Source organism: Martes martes, assembly GCF_963455335.1.
Source record: "Martes martes genome assembly, chromosome: 2".
Lineage (NCBI taxonomy): Eukaryota > Metazoa > Chordata > Mammalia > Carnivora > Mustelidae > Martes > Martes martes.
Genome location: NC_137889.1, coordinates 144,306,266 through 144,323,127, shown reverse-complemented (window position 1 = coordinate 144,323,127; position 16,862 = coordinate 144,306,266). Strand labels below are relative to the sequence as shown.

The window sequence follows — 16,862 nt, the reverse complement described above, 5'->3', positions numbered from 1 at the left end:
AAATGCTATTCTTATTAAATCCCAAGTGACTCGGGCTCTCTGGCTGGTTTGTCTGTGTACCTTTGCTGGAGTCTGCCTGGTGAGTCTCCCATGAAAGAGATCTTTTTTAAAATGTATTTATTTATTTAAGAGAGAGAGAAGCAGATTCCCCACTGAATACACAGCCCAATGCTATCTCGGGACCCTGGAGTTCATGACATGAGCTGAAACCAAGAGTCGGACACTTCGCCAGCTGAGCCTCCCAGGTGCCCCAAAGGAGCTCTAACTCCCATTCCCAAAAGCATGTTTCCCGAGTGCTCCCCCGGTCCACGGAAACAACAGTGATGGTGACTCATCTTTTTCTGCACTTCTTTGGCTTGGGGGCCAGGCCAGGCTGGCTGTCGGCCGTCTCTCGGTATCTTTACCCTGCAAGAGTCAGAGACGGGCTATTTCCATTTTCTAGATGAGGGAACAGGGCTCAAACTGCCCGAGATCATACAGCTAGTGCACCTCTATTCTGTCGCTGCATAACAAACAGCCACGAATATAGCAGTTTACACCAACTCTCGTTGACTCTCTCAGCTCCCATGGGCTGGGGTCTGGGCCCAGCTTGACTGGCTCCTCTGCTCAGCCCAAAGCTGTGGTCTAGGGGCTGCACTCGTTTCTGGACCTCTCCCAAGCTCCCGTGACTGTGGGCAGATGAAAGGCCCTTGTGGCCACAGGACCGAGCTGCCTGTCTTCTCACTGGCTCTCAGCGGCTAGAGGCACCTGCAGCTCCCACTGTGTGTCCTGCTCACACATGACAGTGCCCATCTTCAAAGCCAGCAAGGAAGGACCCCTCACTCTGGCCTGCAGAGACCAAGTCTGATATGATGTCATCTTGCGGGGGAGGGGCAGACACACCTGTCACCTTTGTCACATTCCCTTGGTTGGAAGCGCATCACAGGTCAAATGGCCCATCCAGGTGTCAACCCGATGTCACATCTTTGGAAAGTCCTTCTCTGACCTCCTCCCAAAAACAGGACCTCTTCTGATTTCTTTCCTAGATCTTCAAAGCCCTTGTCCTGACCTGGGATGTGTCATTTTTATTCACATGTACCCTGGCTTGTCTCCCCTCCTGGAGCTCAAGCCTCATTCAGCTGTGTCTGTCTTGTTCACTGGTGTGTCCCCAGTGACCACAGATGGGACACCCCATAAATGCTGGGGAACCATTTGTTCACCTCCATGCTAAGATCCGATACCAAAGGAGCGCATGCAGGCATCAGATTTAACCCACACCAGGAAGGAAGGTGGGGCAGGGGTCACCCTAGTAGCCACAGAGGGCAGGGCTGGAAGCCCCGGCAGCCTGTTCCTTAGCAGGACTCACCTGGACAGACAGCCTCTCTCCTCGGAGCCGCTGTGTCTGGTTTACCGAGATGCTCACAACTGTGTTCTGTTTGGTCCTCATGATATGAGATATGGTGAACGGGGCTTTTCAGATGTGACCGCAGGCTCCATGAGTGGTGGACCTGTCCAAGGTCATGCTGTGGTCTGTGGGGGACTCTGACTGCCCCCTTGAGATGGGCCAGCCTCCTCCATTGGCTCCCCTTCTCACGGCTGGCTGTGTTTGATTCCTGTGACTGTTACAGCAAATCACCACAAAATCCGGGTGTAAAATGACACAGATTTATTTTCTCACCTCTGGCCCGAAGATTGAAATTGAGGTATCAGCCAGGCCATGCTTCTCTGAAACCTCCAGGAAGAATCCCTTCCTGCTTCTCCCAGCTCCTGGTGCCTCGTGGCCCTCCTGGACTTCCAGCCACAGCTCTCCAATTGCTGCCTCTGTCTTCCGGAGCTCTTCTTCTGTCCTTCATGTCTGTGTGTCCAACTCTCCCTCTCCTTTCTCTTATAAAGATGCAAGCCGTGGGGTTGAGGACCCACCCTAAACACAAGAATCCTTAACAAATTCCATCTGCAAGGCTCTGTTTCCAAATAAAGTCACCTTCTCGAGTCCCAGGTAGACATGAATTCTCGGGGGACACTGTTCACCCCACTCCGTCAGGTCACCTCTCCATAAGTCTGCCCCCCACCTCGGATTGGCTCTGACACCCTGAGCCCTGCTGTCCCAGTGCACGGCCGTTTGTTCTCCAGCGATCCCCTTCCACCTTGTCTTGGCCTTGGGGCCACACTCGCCCCTACACTGTAGGGTCTGTGCCCCTCCAGCACATGGCACCCAGCCCACATGGCTCCCTCTCCTGTGGATTCTGAGCTTCCAGAGGGTAGAGAGGATGTCCTGAGCCTCTGCAACCCCCAGCTCTCGGGTATTTGCAAAATGTTGGTGGAAAGAAAAGGAAGAGGAGGAAGACAGAGGGATGGAAGAAGGGAGACAGGGAGAAGGGAAGGGAGAGCCACGAGAAGCAAGAGGAGGGAGGGGAGAAGGGAAGGGAGCAGGTGCAAAGCCCCAGGGGGCACCAGAGGAGGCTGTGGCTTCTGGCTGTGGTCTTTGCAAGCATTTTAGGGTTCATGCTTCCTAGGCCATGATCACCTCCTCCCTGCTCCCCACACCCTAAACAAGGTCATGTCAGGCCTTAGGGGATTGCTTTAAAATAAAATAGGACAAAATCTGAGAGAGAGACAAACCATAAAAGACTCTCAACTCTAGGGAACAAACTAAGGGTTGCTGGAGGGGAGGTGGGTGGGAGGATGGGGTAACTGGGGGATGGGCATTAAGGAGGGTAGAATTACTATTTGATAAACTCAGGAGCAAACACTTTTTATTTCAAAGGAAGCTGTCATTAGTCTCAGAAGTTTGGCATTTATGATAAATGAGTGAGTGGGGTTTGAGCACCACAAGTCTGTGGTTTTAATATGGAGCTTTGGAAAGTGTGTCCCTGTTAATCATAGTAAATCGGGGCTGAAGATGTCAGTTGAGTTTCTCGAACGCTATTTTTGTGTTTGGGGTTTTTTTTACATTCATTCTTTCATCCTCCCTCATTCATGTTTCCTGTGTGTTGTCAAAAACTCTCCCTCCTCAACCAGACTTTATCCAGGCTCTTCTGAGTTCTTTTGCAACGAGGCCTCAACTTTTGGGCTTTACTGTTCATCCCTGTGTTGCCCAGGCTTAGTGAGGACCGGTGATGTTGCTTTAGCGAAAACCCCCTCCCCTCTCAGTATCTGGTCAGGTCCTCATCCCCCAGGTGGTGTCCAGTGCCCCAGCCACCTTCAGCAAGAATCCTATGGGGTGGCTTTGGCCAAAACCCCCTCCCCAGATGTTTCCAGTCAGTAAGTTTGCATCCATGACCCCTACCTTCCCCTGGGCTGTAAATTCCCACTTGTCCATGTTGTATTCAGAATTGAGGCCCATTTTTCCCCTACTGAAATTGTCTGGAGTACAGTGTCTTCTCACACCTGAACTGCTATCCCACTCTGATTTTTCTCTGACAGTGTCTACTAGTGACAGGCATTTGCTAGGCATGTGGAGCAGAGGTGAAGAAAGCAAACCCCTACCCTGAATAAGCACAACTTGGAGCTGGAAGCCCTTTGCTCTAATGGCCATGTACAGCGGAACTTTCCAGAAACTCCCCAGCCCCTGCCCTAAAAAAAGGATCGGCAAACTTTCGCCCCAAAAGACCAGATAATAAATATTTCAGGCTCTGAGGACCACATCAGTCTCTGTTGTACATCCTTTTCCCCCGCTTTGTGTGTGTGTGTTATTTTGTTTCCACAACTCCTTAAAGTTATACAAGCCCTTCCTAGCTCACAGACCATACAAAAACTGACTAAGGGCTGGAAAGACCAGGTGCTCAAAGAGTGGACTCCTGGAAGTCTTGAAACCAGAAATTGTTAAGAATATTCAGGAAGATTTTATCAGATGCTTTTTCTGCATCAATTGAGAGGACCATGTGATTCTTCTCTCTTCTCTTACTGACTTGTGCTATGATATTGATTGATTTGTGAATGTCGAACCACCTTGCATCCCAGGGATAAATCCCACGTGGTCATAGTGGATAATCTTTTTAATGTACTGTTGGGTCCTATTAGCTAGGATCTTGTTGATAATCTTGGCATCCATATTCATCAGGGATATTGGTCTGAAATTCTTTTTGATGGGGTCTTTGCCTGGTTTGGGGATCAGGGTAATGCTGGCTTCATAGAAAGAATCTAGAAGTTTTCCTTCTGTTTCTATTTTTTGAAACAGCTTCAGGAGAATAGGTGTTATTTCTTCTTTGACTGTTTGGTAGAATTCCCCAGGGAATCCATCAGGTCCTGGGCTCTTGTTTTTTGGAAAGTTTTTAATCACTGCTTCAATCTCATTACTAGATATTGGTCTATTCATATTGTCAATTTCTTCCTGTTTCAGGCTTGGAAGTTTATAGGTTTCCAGAAATGCATCCATTTCTTCTAGGTTGCTTAACTTATTGGCATATAGCTGTTGATAATAATTTCTGATGATTGTTTCTATTTCCTTGTTGTTAGTCATGATCTCTCCCGTTTCATTCATAATTTTATTAATTTAAGTCCTTTCTCTTTTCTTTTGGATTAATTTGGCCAGTGGTTTATCGATCTTATTGATTCTTTCAAAGAACCAGCTTCTAGTTTCATTGATGTGTCCTACTGTATCTCTAGTTTCCATCTCATTGATCTCTACTCTAATCTTGATTATTTCCCTTCTTGTGTGTGGGGTTGGCTTAATTTGTTGTTAATTTTCCAGTTCTTTAAGGTGTAAAGAGAGCTGGTGTATTCGGGATTTTTCCATTTTTTTTCAGTGAGGCTTGGATGGCAATGTATTCCCCCTTAGGACCGCCTTTGCTGTATCCCATAGGTTTTGGACCAATGTGTCTTCATTCTCATTGGTTTCCATTAATTGTTTAAGTTCTTCTTTGATTTCCTGGTTGATCCAAACATTCTTGAGCAGGCAGGTCTTTAGCTTCCAAGTGTTTGAATTCCTTCCAAACTTTTTTCTTGTGGTTGAGTTCCAGTTTCAAAGCATTATGGTCTGAGAATATGCAGGGAATAATCTCAGTCTTTTGGTATCGGTTGAGCCCTGATTTGTGACCCAGTATGTGGTCTATTCTGGAGAAGGTCCCATGGGCATTCGAGAAGAATGAATATTCTGTTGTTTTAGGGTGGAATGTTCTGTACATATATCTATGAGGTCCATCTGGTCCAATGTTTCATTCAAAGCTGTTGTTTCTTTATTGATTTTCTGCTTGGATGATCTGTCTATTACTGAGATTGGTGTGTTAAGATCCTTTACAATTAATGTATTCATATCAATATGACTCTTTATTTTGATTAACGGTTGGCTTATGTAGTTGGCTACTCCCATATTGGGGACCTAAATATTTTAAATTGTTTTATCTTCTTGGTAGATAGACCCTTTAAGAATGATATAATGTCCTTCTGTATCTCTGACTACAGTCTTTAGCTTAAAATCTAATTTATCTCATATAAGAATCGCTACCCCAACTTTCTTTTGAAGCTCATTGACATGGAAGATGGTTCTCCATCCCTTCACTTTCGGTCTGGATGTATCTTTAGGTTCCAAATGTGTCTCTTGTAGACAGCATATGGACAGGTCCTGTCTTTTTATCCAGTCTGCAACCTTGTGCCATTTTATGGGAGCATTTAGGCCATTCACATTGAGAGTGATTATTGAAAGATTAGTTTTTATTGACATCATGTTGCCTGTGAAGTCCTTGTTTCTACAGATTGTCTCTGTAAATTTCTATGAGACACATAGATGGTGGGACGGAGTAGAGAGTCCAGATACGGACCCGCAACTCTATGGCAAATAATCTTCAACAAAGCAGGAAAAAACATCCAGTGGAAAAAGACAGTGTCTTCAATAAATGGTGCTGGGAAAATTGGACAGCTATGTATGGAAGAATGAAGCTTGACCATTCTCTTACACCACACGCAAAGATAAACGTGAAATGGATAAAAGACCTCAACGTGAGGCAGGAATCTATCAAAATCCTAGAGGAGAACATAGGCAGTAACCTCTTCAACATCAGCCACAGCAACTTATTTCAAGATATGTCTCCAAAGGCAAAGGAAACAAAAGGGAAAATGAACTTTTGGGACTTCATCAAGACCCAAAGCTTCTGCACAGCAAAGAAAACAGCCAACAAAACAAAGAGACAACTCACAGAATGGGAGAAGATATTTGCAAATGACACTACAGACAAAGGGCTGATATCCAAGATCTATAAAGAACTCCTCAAACTCAACACTCAAAAAACAGATAAGTCAAAAAATGGGCAGAAGACATGAACAGACACTTTGCCAAAGAAGACATACAAATGGCTAATAGATACATGAAAAATGTTCATCATCATTAGCCATCAGGGAGATTCAAATCAAAACCACATTGAGATACCACCTTACACCAGTTAGAATGGCCAAAATTAACGAGACAGTAAACAACAAGTGTTGGAGAGGATGTGGAGAAAGGGGAACCCTCTTACACTGTTGGTGGCAATGCAAATTGGTGCAGCCACTTTGGAAAACAGTGTGGAGATTCCTTAAGAAATTAAAAATTGAGCTACCCTATGATGCAGCAATTGCTCTACTGGGTCTTTACCCCAAAGATACAGATGTAGTGAAAAGAAGGGCCATCTGTATCCCAATGTTCATAGCAGCAATGACTATAATCACCAAACTGTGTAAATAGCCAAGATGTCCTTCAATGGATGAATGGATAAAGAAGATATGGTCCACATATACAAGGGAATATTGCACCTCCAGATAGGATGAATACCCAACTTTTGTATCAATATGGATGGAACTGGAGGAGATCATGCTTAGTGAAATAAGTCAAGCCGAGAAAGTCAATTATTATATGGTTTCACTTACTTGTGGAGCATAAGGAATAACATGGAGGACATTAGGGGAAGCAAAGGAAAACTGAATTGGGGGAAATCGGAGGGGGAGACGAAAGCATAAGAGACTGTGGACCCTGAGAAAGAAACTGAGGGTTTTAGAAGAGAGGGGGGTGGGGGGATGGGTGACCCTGGTGGTGGGTATTAAGGAGGGCACGTATTGCACGGAGCACTAGGTGTGGTGCATAAACAATGAATCTTGGAACACTGAAAAAAATAAAATTAAATTTAAAAAAATAGAAAGAATATTGAGGAAGAAAATATTCACACAGTCGACTTGCAGTTGTGCAAAACAAGAAGGGAGAACACAAGCCCTCTGTTATCCTAATTACTTCCCAGCTCCCTGTCTGGGCCTCATGCTGAGGGAGAGACAGGCACTCTGATGTTGTCAGGCATTTGTCCCCAAGCATCATGTTTGTTGTGTGCTCATCAGTAGAAATCACATTGTCAGCCTATTTGTTTTCTCTTACAGAGACATCAAGCCAGACAACATCTTGCTGGATGAACACGGTAAGCCTGTTATGTATGCTTTACAAAGACTCTTCCAGTGGGAAGTTTGAGGCTCTGGGATACTGAGGTCCTGGGGAGTTGGCTTTGAGGGCTTACTAGAAAGACTTTTTTGTTTAATTCTGATGGAGAAACATCTGTGTAATTTCTGGTCTGTGTCCTGCACAGTGAGTCAAGCCCAGTGTATTGGAAGATCTCATGTCCTGGTGGGAGGATGATGGGGCAGAAGTGGGGATGAGGTGTAGGGCTGGAAATTTCCCCCACCTGTGGATCCGTGGCTTCAGAAAAGTCACTTATCTCTCTGAGCCTCAGTGTCATCTTCTGTGAAGCAAAATGGTGTCCACCTTCCAGATTATCATGGGGATCAAAGGGCATCCTGTCTGCCTGGCAAGCCAGGAATCAGGAATCAATAACCCACGAAGCCTTCCCTCCTCCTGGCTTCTCAAGCCTTCATGTGCATATAGGCCCTGATTCAGTAGGTCTGAGGTAGGGCCAAGAATCTGCCTCTCTAATGGCTCCCAGGTGAAACCAACGCCGCTGGTCGATGGACCACACTTTGAAAAGCAAGGCTCCATGCCCAATTTTTATCTCATTGGAATCTCTTGGGGGACTTGGGAAGAATCAAAAGCCGTTCCCTGCCTTGCTTCAGTGAGTCTGGGCCTCTGTGTTTTGGCTCACTCCCAGAGTGATGCCATTACAGTCAGGACCATAGGTCTAGGGCACGACCCAACAGGGCACATCTCAGCTGATCTGACAGCCTATGGTGACCTTGCAGCCAACTGTCACAGCAGCCTTGAACACTAAATTCAGTGACATTGCTGTGGGGGCCTCATCCCCAAGGGCTTCCTGGAGGATGGGATGGAGTGAACAGCTGGGGAGTTTCCTAGGGGTGCTGCTGCCTCATGCAGTGGTGAGTCTGCAGCCTCTTCTACACACCTCCTCTGAGCTTCCCTCCCTGACCCCAGCAGGTACAGGCTGTGGCTCCTTCTAGAAGCCCCTCTAGGACACCATATGTGTGCCCAGTGTATCGTGGGGAATCTTACCCCATTGTGTAAGCTCCTCGATACTGGGAGGTGGATCGGGAATGGTGGAATTTGGGCTCAAATCTCCCGCCAGAAGACAAAACCAGCCTGGGTGCTTTGGGGCAGGGGGTTGAAATTCCTGTGCTTCAGAATGAATGGTCAGTGGTGACCTTAAGATGCCAGGGGACCTGGGTAAAGTTGAGGATGCAAATCAAGGCCCCCATTAGCATATATAGGTCAAGATCCCCAGATGTGGTGCTCAGCTGACCCCACCAACTGTCCATGTGTCTTCGGGCAAGTCACTTCACACTTCTGAGTTTGGGTCTTCACAGCAGTAAATGAGAAGCAGTAGGGCCTTGCAGGGATAAGACAAGACAGTGAAGGTCAGCTGCCAGCATGGCATCAGGGCATAAAAGGTGTTCAGAAACAGGTGAGTGGTGGTGACAAGGGGCCCTGGCTGGGTTATGCAGGATGGATAACAGGGATATCCTGGAAGTTAGGGGTCTGGACTCAGGGTCCTGTCCCAACACTTGACAGAGACCTTTGGGTAAAGACCTTCCAGGGCCCTGAATATCTTCCAGAAGCAAAATGAAGGTGAGAACACAATTCAATAGGAAAAATTCAGCCATTTCATCTACAAAGAAATGAGCCCCAGGCCCACGTGACTCCCCAGTTCATGCCTGATCCTCCCAGCCCCTGGCCCCTGGGCTCCTGCAGCCACTGCACACAAGGACACAGGCAGGCAGCCATCCTTGTGTTTCCTCATTCTTGAGCTCTGGATCTCCATCCATCCCTCCCCTACTCCCCTTCCACACTCATTCTTACCTCTCCACTCAGCCCCTTTCCACTTTCCTTCCAGACCTCCCCCCAACTCTCTGAAAGCCCCATTCCCCACCCTTCTCACGTGGCTTTCATGGTGTCCCAATCCCACCTCTGGCTTTGCAGCATCTCACATACTCCCCAAGGGTCTGTGGACCTAGCCCCTCAATCTTATTAAGCTCCTATTTCACTGGGACGTCTCTTCTCAGTGTTAGGACACAGCACTGAAACACTATTTCATACTAAAGAGTGAATGACTCATTCACTGTCTCCATCTTTAACATTTATTGAGTGCCTTTTCAGGCAGTGCAGAAGGGAAATTTTGGAGCAGGGAATTCTCCATAGAACACAAGTCTTCTCTCCCAAGAGACTGTGGCCATTGTCCTCCTTTTCCTGATTTATCTCAGGAGCCATTCATCTGCTTTTTTCTTTCTTAGTCATTTTTGCCTTTTTTACTGTGGGCTCTATTGAGGTGTGATTAACAAATAAAAAAATTGTATATTCTAGGTTGCACAATGTGATATTTTAAAGGCGTACAACATAATGATTTAATGTATGTATGTATATATTTTGAAATGATTACCTCAATCACATTAATTAACTATCCATCACCTCACATAGGTACCTTTTCACATTGCGAATGGTGAGAACACTTAAGATTTACCTTCTTGGCAAGTTTCAAAAATGTAATACAGCATTACTAACTATAGTCTCCATGAAAAACATCAGATCCCCTTGACCTTTTGTTAATTGCATTACAAAAAAGTACAGAACAGATGCTACGTGTTGCTATTTAAAGAGGGTTTTTTGTTTTTTTTTAAGATTTTATGTATTTATTTGAGAGAGAGAATGAAAGAGAAAGATCACGGCGGGGTGCAGGGGGGCAGAGGGAGAAGCAGACTCCCCACTGAGCAGGGAGCCCAATGTGGGACTCGATCCCAGGACCCTGAGATCCTGACCTGAGCTGAAGGCAGATGCTTAACCCATTGAGCCACCCAAGTGCCCTGCTATTTAAAGAGTTTAATCATGGATCTCATTGACTATATTCTCTGAGAGCAAGTTTGTCGGCTGTGTTTATAATGAAAAATAAACATAATTAAATAAATGCATTAATATCTTAGTAATACCATTCCAGTTCTGCTGTTTACACAAAATCCAATGCTCTCTGATAAGCTTTTTTGCTCCCCCTGCATCTGCTGTCCTTTCTGATCCTTCAGACTGCGTTTTGTCTTCTCGAACAGGCACTGTAATTCTCTTCTGAGCTGTGGGCTTGGCCAGCAGCTAAAGCAGAGAGACCATACCTGGAGTGTGTGGTCTTGGCCAGCAGCTAAAGCAGAGAGACCATACCTGGAGTAAAATGAAGTTGAAGGAAGAAAGACCATCTTAAGGAAGCATGGGGAAGGAGGTTGAGTGTAGGTTTGGGCTGAGGGCACACAGCTCAAGGAGATGGGGATTTAAAGCTGCAAAGGGAAGGGGAAGGGTTACCTCCTTTTCTATTGGGACAATAAGGCTTCCATAATGAATAATCATATGACTTTAATGCATAAGCAGGGACATCTAGTACGCTCACAGATCTATGGGTTAAGATTTTCTTGCTCCTAAGACTGAGGTCAGGTGGGGTTAGCTGTGCAGCTCTGGTGGTGTTGGCTGTGCTCATGTCTGAGGGTTGCCTGCTTCCGGCTAGTACATGCTTGGCCTTGGCTGGACAGCTCAGCCCTGCTCCTCATGGCTCACCCTGCAGGTAGCCAGCCCTGTATGGCCTCACAAGGCCACAGGAGCAACAGAAGAATAGAAAGCCCAGCCCCTAAAGCCTGTGTCACATTTGCTCCCATCCTAGAGAGCAAAGCAAGTCATGAGCTGACCTAGAGTCGGGGTTGGGAGGACAGCACGGTAACCCAGCTAGGTGGCTGAGACCAAGCAGGGTGAGAGGGGAGATCTGCGGCAGTTAACACATCTGGAAGAGACAAGTAGAAATGGAAGAGTTTCCTGCACAGATGGGCCCATGGGTCTTTTCCATCTGGGTAGCTCCACTCCTGCAAAGATGAGCAAAGAGTCAAGAGTTGGAAAAGCCTCCATTTCTGGCCTGGGTGTCCCTAAGGGCCCTTGTTCAAAGTACACTGATGCTGTAGCCCTTGACCTCTGAATTTCGGGAAACTGATCCTTTGATTTTTGCAGACCTGTTATAGGCCACCCATTGTGCCAGGTGACCCAAAAGACAGGGTCTAGGGTGGCTGTTCTCATGTCACCGGGGAACTGTAACGAGTACTGGGACAGAGCCCCACCCACAGAAGTGATTTATTTTGCAGGAGAGAATGCTGCGTGGGGGAGTTTTTAAGGTCTGTGGTGGTTCTGAGGTGTAGCCAGGACTGAGGGAGGGACAGAGAGCAAACCCATAGGGTCAGTGCTGGGACAGGGCAGGGATGGGATTGGGTGAAAAGAGAAGCACCGGGCAAGGGGCTTCCTGGGTCCTGCAGTGTGAGTGGGGTCAACAGAACATTTGGGGGCACATGAGAGCAGGAGGCCATGAAGAGCCCGCACAGTTTAGACTTTTCACAGCTGGCTGTGAAATGTGTGACTCGCTTGGACATCAGAAACCTGACCTGAATCTTAAGCAACAGGTAACACAGCAGCTGCCCCAGCAGAGGGAATTCGTTTTCTCATTGTATTAACCATGTCTTTTTTTCCTGAATTCTGATGCCTGACTTCTTTACATCAGGGCCACAATCCACCTTCCCCATTCACCCCAAGTCCAGGCACTAGACAACTAGGGACAGCCCCTGTGCCTCAGAGCCCTTAAAATTATTCCTACCAGCCAGTCCTAAACCTGCTTGCCCTGCCTCACCCATTCCTTCCCACAGAGACCAACAGAAAGGCCCCTGCCCATGTTTGCACCCTTCTCCCTCAGCTTTGTGGTTGATCCCACAGTTCCCCATGTGGACCCCCATGGCATGGCATGCCCACGTCTCTTGGGAATGATGAGAAACAAACTATCTTTCCTTCCTTCCTTCCTTCCTTCCTTCTTTCTTTCTTTTTCTTTTTTTTTTTTTTTTAGATTTTATTCATTTTTTTTTGTCAGAGAGAGAGCGTACGCCCAAGCAGAGGGAGCAGCAGGCAGAGGGAGAAGCAGGCTCCCCACTAAGCGAGGAGCCTAATGTGGGACTTGATCCCAGGACCCTGGAACTATCTTTTCAATGGCAGTCATCTCCTGATCTGTTGGCCTTACTCTTCCTCGAATTCCTATTAATTGATGTGTTTTAGAGCACTCCATAACTGGACTTGCTTCAAGGAATTGATCCTTTGTTGCTAACATATTTGTGGATAAATGTGATGAGTCTTCCCCAAAACATCAATGGCCAGCAATATCAATACTCCCTTGTCCCTTTGTCCAAACTTTTTTAACGGAGTGGGCATGTGTTGTTTCTGATGTCTCAGATGCAGGGATTGGAGCAGCTGAGAAGGAAGTGTGGGACAGCCACCCAGGCATATCGGGGGCAGGGGGCAGGGCTGTTTCTAAGCCTGAAGAACCAACAGCAGTGTCATTATTTAGAGGGGGTTCCAAAAGTTTAAGGACAGAGTGCAGGAGTGAGGTTTAATTTCTGGGTGTCCTTGGGAGGTTTATTGTGCAGTTCTTTTCAGAAGGCTGCAAGGAAGAGAAGTTTCTGCTGCAGCAAAATGCCAGGGATGGGGGTGGGGAGTGGGGGGTGGCGGGGATCTTAAATCCCTAATGACCCAAGTCTGGGAGTCCCTAACTCCAAGAAATAGCCCCCGTCTCAGTTTCCCAGGGCTGCTGTAACAAGTCCCACAGGTTGTTGAGAGGCTCAAACAACAGAAATGTATTGTCTCATCTTGTTGGAGGCTGGAAATCTGAGGTCAAGGTGTTGGTGGGCAGAACCACGCCCCCTCAGAGGTACCAGGGGTGGGTCTGTTCCAGTCCTCCCTGCTAGCTTAGGGCAGTCCCTCAGCAGGGGCAGGATAATTCCAGACTCCACATGGTGTTTCCCCAGGTGCATGTCTGTGTTTAAAAGTCCCCTTTACATAAGAACACCAGTCGTACTGGCTTAGGGGCCCACCGCACCTAGTAGGAGCTCATCTTAACCAATTACAGCTGCAGTGACCCTACCCATATGAAGTCACATTCTGAGGTCATGGGAGTTAGGACTTCAACATATGAATGGGACAGGGAGGCAGGGAACACAGTTCAACCCATCACAGCCCCATCTTCCCTATATGGGATTTTAACAAATAAAAAATAAAACAAGGAGGTGGCAGACAAGGGCCAACATATCACCTTCATTGCTGATAAAAGCTTGCATTTGTGTGAGTCAAAAGGGGCTTCCTGCTCCAAGGCCCCAGAGAGAGGAGGATTCACCTCCTACATCCAACCCAAGCTGCTCATATACAACCAAGAGCTCAGAAAACCAGATAAGACCAAGAGCTCAGAAGACCAGATAAGACCGAGAGCTTGGAAGACCAGATAAGACCAAGATCTTGGAAGACCAGGGGTCCCGTGCCTGCCCAGGCAGAGCTCAACTCTGTAAGGCTAGTTTGTGCATCCCAAAATGACCCTTCACATAATCTCTCCTCCTCCCTTGGGGGAGTGAGGAAGGGGTGGAGAAGGGCTAAGAGTCCACAGAGGTGAAATCCTTCCTTGTGAAATTGTGAGTCTCTATCTCTCTGCTGACACTGGGTCCAAATTCCTGCTCTGCCTGAAAATGATCATCTTAATCACTTTTTGTTTCCAGAACAGGCTGGAGGCACAGGGAGCCTGGCCTCTGGCTTCAGGGTGCACGTTTGTATGGAGGAGAGGCTTACATCCTGGACTGACCGTGAGGGTGAGCTGTAGGGAAAGCAGTGACCTGGACTCCTCCCAGGCTGGGGTGGAGGCAGCTCCACATCCCTCGTGTGCATAGCAGTCTGGACTGCAGGGCCTTCAAGAGAAAGCAGCCTGATGACAAAGGGAGGTGGTGGGACTTGAGATCAAACCTGCCTGGGGCTTGGATTCTGGCTCAGGGACCTTGGGTTGGATAGTCACTTCCTAGCTGTTCACACCAGTGATGAGGCCACCTTGACAAATGTCCAGCCTCAGCAAAGACCCCTATTGACCCAGCTTGTCCATCCTTTGGCTCAGTCTCAAATAGGCAGACTCTGCTTTCCTTCCACCCTGCAAACCTCTCCTGAGTGTACGTTGTTGGCAGACCATAAATCTCATCGAGAACCGTAGTTGCAAGAGAGCCAGGAAATGCTCTCCCTCCCCCATTCTGGCCTTGTGATACAGGAAGTAGCAAAGAGAGGAGTGGAACGCAGTGAACATAGCACAGTGTATAAGCTTGTTGAATCACTGTGTTGTACACCTGAAAAAAATGTAACATTGTGTGTTAATGATAAGGAAGGAAGGAAGGAAGGAAGAAGGGCTAGAAAGGGAAAGAGAAGAAAGAGGAAGGAAAGACAGAAAGACAGGATAGGAGGAGGAGGGAGGGAGGAAAGGAAGGAAGGAAGGAAGAGAGAGAGAACAAGAGAGAGAAAAGAAAGAGAGTCAAGGATGCTAAGTGTCAGGAGATCATCTCCAGCCTGGTCCTACAGAGTTGTTCAGAGCAGATCACAGCTGGGAAAGCGCTTTGAAAACCTACAAATGGTATTCATTGTGATTAATCCATGCAATTGCATAAAATTACATGTGCAACACAGAGTGTGGAAGGAGAGGGGACTAGTCAGGTGGCCTTGGCCATAAGGCAGGGACTAATTTGTTGTCCTCCGATGTCCATGAAGATTAGTGGGAGGGGAGAGTGCCCAGGGTGTGTGATCCCGCGTGGAAGATCAGGGCCAGTGTGACATCACACTGACGTCTCAGAAGTACAGTAATTACCAGCGGGAGCCCAGAGCCTGCTGTGGGTCTCATCAACCCTGATTTCTTCCCCAGGGGGCTTCCAGCTGCTTCTCTTGGGCAGCGCCACTCTGACCTCCGCTTAGGAATGACGTAGTCCGTGTAAACCAGAGAAGGTGGGGACAGAGGTTCACGAGAGACTTTACTTCAAATTCAAGTCTAATGAAAGGGAAACCCGCAGGGAATAATGTGGGAGGTGAATTCCTCTTGTAGACTGCCTTCCATCCACACTCCCGGTCTAGAGCCCCCTAGTGGTACTATCCCAGCACCCACTCCCAGGAGTTCACGGAGAGGCATGTGGCATCCAGAGGACAGATCCAGAGAGAATTCACTCTGCTGTAGTACTCCAAGCAAACCCCTTCTCCTCCCAGGTGTGGGCTTGTAGGTCTCAGTGAGATGAGTGCACTTTGCCCTCACACCTCGCAGGGGGACTTCATTACAGGAACTGAGAGGGGAGAAAGTAAGGCAAAGAGCACGGAGGACCGGAAACTGGTATTTCTGCAATGTAGCTGCAGAGGAAGAAAATGAAAATGCAGCAAAATTCAAGAAGGCTTTGGTGCCTTCTCTAGGAACATGTCCAGGAGGTGCCAGAGCCAGCCTGTGAAGCGGTAGTCACTAGTGCCACTGAGGTGACTGGGTGGTGGCAAGGCAATTATAGCCCCAAGGAGGGACTGTGGATGGGTCTTCAGCACCCTATAATTCCCACTATCCCCACCCTCTTAGTCCATGACACAGATCCCTGGCATTGTGGTTTCAAGCCCTTCCTTCCCCTGATACCACAGACAGGACCCGCTCCATAAATAGTCCCTGTATGAAGAAATAGGCCAGAGTCCTTGAAAGTCACATGGCTGTCAAGTATTTTTATACTCAGAAAATAGCCCCAGTTACAATTCCTCATAATTCCAATGCTGCCATGAGCACCCGTGAGCACAAAACTCATGGAGAGGGTGGCTGGTCCCACCCTCTGAGTTCAGGTGGAGAAGGTGACATTGCTGAAGTCTTCACAGTCAAAAGTTGATATGGAATGTCATAAACTCCTGTAAATATTGTGATGGCTCTAAGCAGTAGGGAATGAAGAAAGGTGACAGGATTTGCTCACCATATCTCTTTCATTCAGTCTCTTATTTGGTCTATCAGTCACTCAACAAACATTGATGAATACTTTTCAAACTAGGCCAGGCCATTGCTAAGGTACTGGAGACAGAAATGAGCAAGGCAAGATTCCCAGCTTCAAGGAGACAGACAAGGTGACAGATAAAATATGGTGGGTGCTAAGATGGGAATGACATTGGGAAAGAGTGGAGGGCCCAGGGAAGAGGCCAAAATCAGTCTGCTATGGCTGGAATGCTTGTGTGCCCCCCTTTAGAATTCCCATGTTGAATCCTTAACCCCCAATGTGATGATACTTGGAGCTAGGGCCTTTGGGAGGTAACTGGGTTTGGATGAGGTCATGGGGTTGGAGCCTCCATGATGGGATTGATGCCCTTAGAAGAGAGGAAAAGGACAGAGCCCTCTCTCCACCATGTGAGGATATAGCAAGAAACCTGCCATACAAACCAGGAAGAGAGCTGTCACCAAGAATCCATCCATGCTGGCACCCAGACCTCAGATTCCCAGCCTCCAGGACTGTGGGAAATAAATGTTTGATGTTTAAGCCCCCCGCCCCAGCTATAGCAACTGTTATAGCCCTGTTATAACCCCCCCCACCCTATTATAGCAACCTGAGCCAACTAAGACAACAGTCAGATACCCCCCTCTGTGGTAGTGAGTTTCCTGTTGGTTCAGGTACGC

General features: G+C 47.5%; 1 protein-coding gene across 1 annotated transcript in view; it reads left to right on the top strand.

Moving 5' to 3' along the window:
* The window catches only part of STK32B (serine/threonine kinase 32B), a 414,569-nt gene that overhangs the window by 326,904 nt on the left and 70,803 nt on the right, over positions 1 to 16,862 (top strand). Inside the window, exon 5 of the mRNA XM_080796953.1 lies at positions 7,315 to 7,352. Coding sequence (XP_080653079.1) covers positions 7,315 to 7,352 — 38 coding nt within the window. The remainder of the gene's footprint in view (positions 1 to 7,314; positions 7,353 to 16,862) is intronic.